The sequence below is a fragment of the Moschus berezovskii genome, chromosome 16 (genome assembly GCF_049115385.1).
Source record: "Moschus berezovskii isolate FMDL1 chromosome 16, NW_MosBer_1.0, whole genome shotgun sequence".
In the NCBI taxonomy this organism is placed as follows: domain Eukaryota; kingdom Metazoa; phylum Chordata; class Mammalia; order Artiodactyla; family Moschidae; genus Moschus; species Moschus berezovskii.
In genome coordinates this window covers 85,425,491-85,430,860 of record NC_142475.1, presented here as the reverse complement: position 1 = coordinate 85,430,860, position 5,370 = coordinate 85,425,491, and the positions used below count along the sequence as shown (strand labels likewise).

Below are 5,370 nucleotides of genomic sequence, written 5' to 3'. Positions count from 1 at the left end.
CAAACCCACAGCAAGCAGTATCCTCAATGGTGAAAAACTGAAAACATTTCCCCTAAAGTCAGGAACAAGACAAGGGTGACACTACTATTCAACATAGTTCTGGAAGTTTTTGCCACAGCAGTCAGAGCAGAAAAAGACATAAAAGGAATCCAAATTGGAAAAGAAGAAATAAGACTTTTTCTATTCAACATAGTTCTGGAAGTTTTGGCCACAGCAGTCAGAGCAGAAAAAGACATAAAAGGAATCCAAATTGGAAAAGAAGAAATAAAACTTTGCCTATTTATGAATGACACCTCTGGATAAGCCTTAAAAGTACTACCACATTTCCTGTTGCAGCAAAATCTGTAAAGTTACTTAGCTATGGCTAATAGGACCTCAGGGGTGTTTCACCATCATTAGGAGATCCTGCCATAATCCAATTATTTCATTTAAGTTAACTGAAGAGCAGAGGAAAATTTTACAACATTCATCTTTAATTTTGAATTCTTTTGAGTTGACATGAAGACAAAACACTGAGACAAGAGAAAAAGTGGTGACCACTTACATATTTATGTATTTGATAACACGAGTTATGAAGTTCTAATATTTATCATTGTGTAAATTAAACATTTAGGTAGATAACTATCTGATTTTTCAATGTTCATTACAATAATTGTTTTTTTAATTTGATCTACCATTTACAAAAGCATGATTTTTAAATACTCTTTTCAGATGTGCACTAATTTAAAATTATGTATCCTGTTATAGTACTGGTACTTCACATACCTGTGTCTCCCACACTGCAGGTTGATTCTTTACCTCCTGAGCCATTGGGGAAGCCCTGTAGTCTGCTATATGTCTTATTTGGCCATCCTAAAAGGTGTGAGGTGTCATCTCACTTTGGTTTTGATTTGCATTTCCTCCTGATCAGTTATGTTGAGCACTTTCTCATGTTCCTCTTGGCATCTGTATGATTTCTTTGGAAAAATATCTATTCAGGTTCTTGGCCCATTTTTACATGGAGTTATTTGTTTTTATGTTATTTAGTTGAAGTTATTTATATATTTAGATATTAATTCCACATGAATTCATGATTTGCAAAAATTTTCTCTCCTAGACTAAGTTACCTTTTCATTTTGCTTCCTTCCATGCAGTCTGGATTTAAAACTTGAGATCCAGGACTTCAGGCTGATATAATGATGGAATGAAGCTTACCTGACTTGATAGTTCTGGCTTTCTCCCTCTGATAGTCTTACACTGCTCTTTTGCAAGTCTGAAAAGCTCTCTTCTCAGACATGGTTCACATAGTCCTGTATCCATGAAGAAGGAAGAGATCCAGAAGAACCTGATCTTCTAGCCATCCCTGCCAAGGCATCATTCATGTAATTTCAGTCATATTTGCCCTCCTTTAAAGCCCAGAAATATGACAATTACTAGACAATGACCTCTGTCCACCCCACATGGAAAAGAAGAATTGTTTAGCCAAGCTTTGCCTAATTCATTATGATCACATACAGGGTAGTGAATGCAAAAATACACCCCAAGTGTACAACAGATACAGGCCTGTGTGTGATCTCATCAAATGCATATGCATATACATATACAGATTCAACCCTATCCATAGGCAAATAATGGGCCATGTGTTGTCAGATACAGAATCTGGGTATGTTCACATATAGGCACATCCCTGCAATTTGGTAAAAACCTATATAAGATTGAGCATTTACGTGCAAATGAGATTAACATGAGGTTGAATACAAATCTGAGTGTGTAGTGGGATACATACTTGTGTGTTGTTGGATCAGGCCTATGAATGTTTGGATACAGATTTATGCTCATGGCTTTGGAGACTAAAATAATTCATGCCAGCAAAAGACACTGACCTTTTCTGAGCAGTTCGCTGAAAATGTGTTAAACCAAAATGCTTGCTATTATTTGGTGAATAGTAGTGTGTTTGAGTGGAGAAGGAAATGGCAACCCACTCCAGTGTTCTTGCCTGGAGAATCCCAGGGATGGCGGAGCCTGGTGGGCTGCCGTCTATGGGATCACACAGAGTCGGACACGACTGAAGCAACTTAGCAGCAGCAGCAGTGTGTTTGAGAAGACTTTGAGATAATGTAAGGATTCTCCAGGTAAAGGGATAAAAATCAGGATATAAGGTTTCTCATACAGTGTGGTTTACTAGTGGAAAAAAAAAATCAACTATTGTCCAATAGACTTAACCCTTCATAAATCGAAACTGAGAAAGGTATGCATACAAATAAGTTTCTTTGACCACATACCGTCACATATATTAGAGGCAAATTATATTTTCCTTCAATATTGATTCAGAGTCAGAGGGAGAATTTTAAGAATGATATCTCTGTGAAATAAGAAAAATATATTCTGGCCTCTTTATAATAATCTTTAGTTCATTAATAAGAACAATAAGAATTATATATACTGTCAACATTCTTGTTAACAACGATATCAGCCAAAATATCTGGTGACAGCTTCTGTAGTGTATATTTGAAGCTCATGGATTATAGATTATTCTAAATTTACACATCAACAGCAAAACCTGTATTTGTGTAGAAATGTATAGCAATAATGTAAGCAAATAAAGGAGACATTCAGCTTAAACTGTTACATGCTAAGCTGCATAAACAAAAAAAAATACATGTAAAGTTCTATTAGACACAAAAGTAATACATATGTGAAATATAAATACGTGCTGTCTTTATTTGAAGAGCAGTGAAACAAGTTTTATGTCATATTTCTAATTTTTTTTCAATATCTGTGTTGTTGATCAGTCACTCTGTCATGTCCGACTCTCTGTGACCCCATGGACTGCATCATGTCAGGATTCCCTGTTCTTCACCATCTCCCGGGGCTAGCTCAAACTCATGTCCATTGAGTCAATGATACCATCCGACCATCGCATCCTCTATCATCCCTTTCTCCTCCTGCCATCTGTCTTTTCCAATATCAGTATCTTTTCCAGTGACTTGGCTGTTTGCATCAGGTGACTATTAAGTATGGAGTTTCAGCATCAGCCCTTCCAATGAATATTCAGGATTGATTACCTTTAAGATTGACTGGTTTGATCTCCTGGCTGTCCATGGGACTCTCAAGAGTCTTCTCCAACACTGTAGTTCAAAAGCATCAATTCTTCGGCGCTCAGCCTTCTGGTCCAACTCTCACATCCATATATGACTATTGGAAAAACCATAGCTTTGACTAGACAGACCTTTGTTGGCAAATCAGTGTCTCTGCTTTTTTAATATGTTGTCAAGTTTGTTCATAACTGTTCTTCCAAGGAGCAAACATCTTTTAATTTCATGACTGCAGTCATCATCAGCAGTGATTTTTGAGCCCAAGAAATAGAGCCTGTCACTATTTGTAATGAACTCTATTTATTTTGAAAAAAGATTACATTATTTAAGAGAGAAACATTGGAAAATCTTCCTCTAGTTAAATAAATGTATGGTGTTAACTATAGCTTAACTCATCATATAAAATATAAACCTGTAGTCTCAATAGAGACATTTTAACCCAAACAATACATCCTTTCTGAGGAAATTATGGATATCTTAAAAAATCTTTTTAACAAGATATATTCATTGAACTAGAAAATTATGAAATATTTAAAAGCATATTTTGATCATTGGAAGTTTTCACATAAATCCATTCATTATGCCCAAGTTATTAAACATGAGGATACATTTACTAAATTAAATAATCTCACATGTCTTTCCTGGGAAGAGAAAATCTTGACTGAAAATATGATACAGGGTCCTCATTTTCTTTTTCTGGTCCAGAGCTTTTTCATGGTATTTTTCATTTCCCCATTTCTCAGAGTATAGATTAGAGGATTCAGCATAGGGGTGACAACAGTGTAAAACACAGTCAAGAATTTGTCAATAGGTAAAGTGGAAGGAGTTCTCACATACATAAAAATACAGGGCACAAAGAAGAGGAGCACCACAGTGATGTGGGAGCCACAGGTGGACAAGGCTTTGCGCCTTCCTTCCTGACTAAGATTCTTCAGGGAGTGCAGGATGACCCCATAGGAGATGAGTAAGAGCATGAAGATGACCATACAGATGGCCCCATCATTGATCAGCACTGTGAGGGCAATGATGTGGGTGTCAGTGCAGGCCAGTTTTAACAAGGGGTACATGTCACACACAAAGTGGTCCATGACATTTGGGCCACAGAATGGAAGGTTGTAAACAAAAAGAGGATGAAGGATAGCATGTAAAAACCCACCAACCCAGGCCAAGAGCAGTAGCAGAGCACACACTCGCTGATTCATGATTGTCAAATAATGCAAGGGTTTGCAGATGGCCACGTAGCGGTCATAGGCCATGACCACCAGGAGTAAAATCTCAGCACCACCAAATAAGTGCTCTGTAAAAAGCTGGGCCATGCAAGCTTGGAACGAAATGGCTTTCTTCTCACAAAGGAAGTTTTTAATCAGACTCGGGATGAAGTTAGTAGAATAAACAGCATCCAGAAATGACAAATTTCCAAGGAAGAAGTACATAGGTGAATCCAAGGTTGGACTGGCCACCACAGTGATGACTATGAGTACATTGCCCATCATTGTGACAATGTAGATGAGCAAGAACACAGCAAATAATACCTTCTGACCCTGGGGGCTCTGAGTGAGCCCCAAGAGGACAAACTCAGTTACGTTGTTCCTTTGTTCCATGGGCACTTCTGTTTGTCTTATTTCAGAGTTCAGCTCATAATTCCCTGTATGTATACATTATTGATAGTGGCTTCCTGAAATCTTGAACTAATTTGCTGTTTCAACAATTAAGCAGTATGGATTATTATGTACCAAATACTTTCAGATATTACAAAACACAAAACATAATTCCTAACCTCAAGAAATTTACAGACTAAGTCATAGGCAAGTGGCTAGAGACCAATGTGGGAAAATGACACATTATTAAATAAATCAGGTGCTGAAAGTAGCTTTTCATATGGAAGCTAATTGTACATATAGAGAAAACTTATACAAAAATAAACACAAATTAAAGGTTTAATAGAAAAACAAAGCAAAGCTTACCTCATATTTACTTTCCATTTAATAAAGGATGTTACTGTCTACATTTTGGGGTGGAAGAATCTTCTTTACCAATCATCAAAATCCCAAATAGATATATTTGACAATTTCAAATTTGTCTAAGGACTTAGGAAAAGATACCACAACAATAGACAAAAATAGCTTGTGGAAATTATTTAAATTTTAGCTTATATACACAAAGTTATATCTAAATTTAATAAGGATTTCTAAACAATTAGCTAATATGTGAAATAAAGAAAATTATAACGTATAGCATGATACAGGATGCTTGGGGCTGGTGCACGGGGATGACCTGGAGGGAGGATATGGGGAAG

At 36.6% G+C, this 5,370-nt stretch overlaps 1 protein-coding gene across 1 annotated transcript; it reads right to left on the bottom strand.

Annotated features, from left to right (window-relative positions):
• Positions 1–3,757: 3,757 nt before the first annotated feature.
• LOC129560123 (olfactory receptor 4A15-like) lies at positions 3,758–4,675 on the bottom strand. The gene has a single exon (XM_055432040.2). The coding sequence runs from the start codon at positions 4,673–4,675 to the stop codon at positions 3,758–3,760; it is 918 nt and encodes a 305-aa protein (XP_055288015.1).
• Between the last annotated feature and the right edge of the window lie 695 nt (positions 4,676–5,370).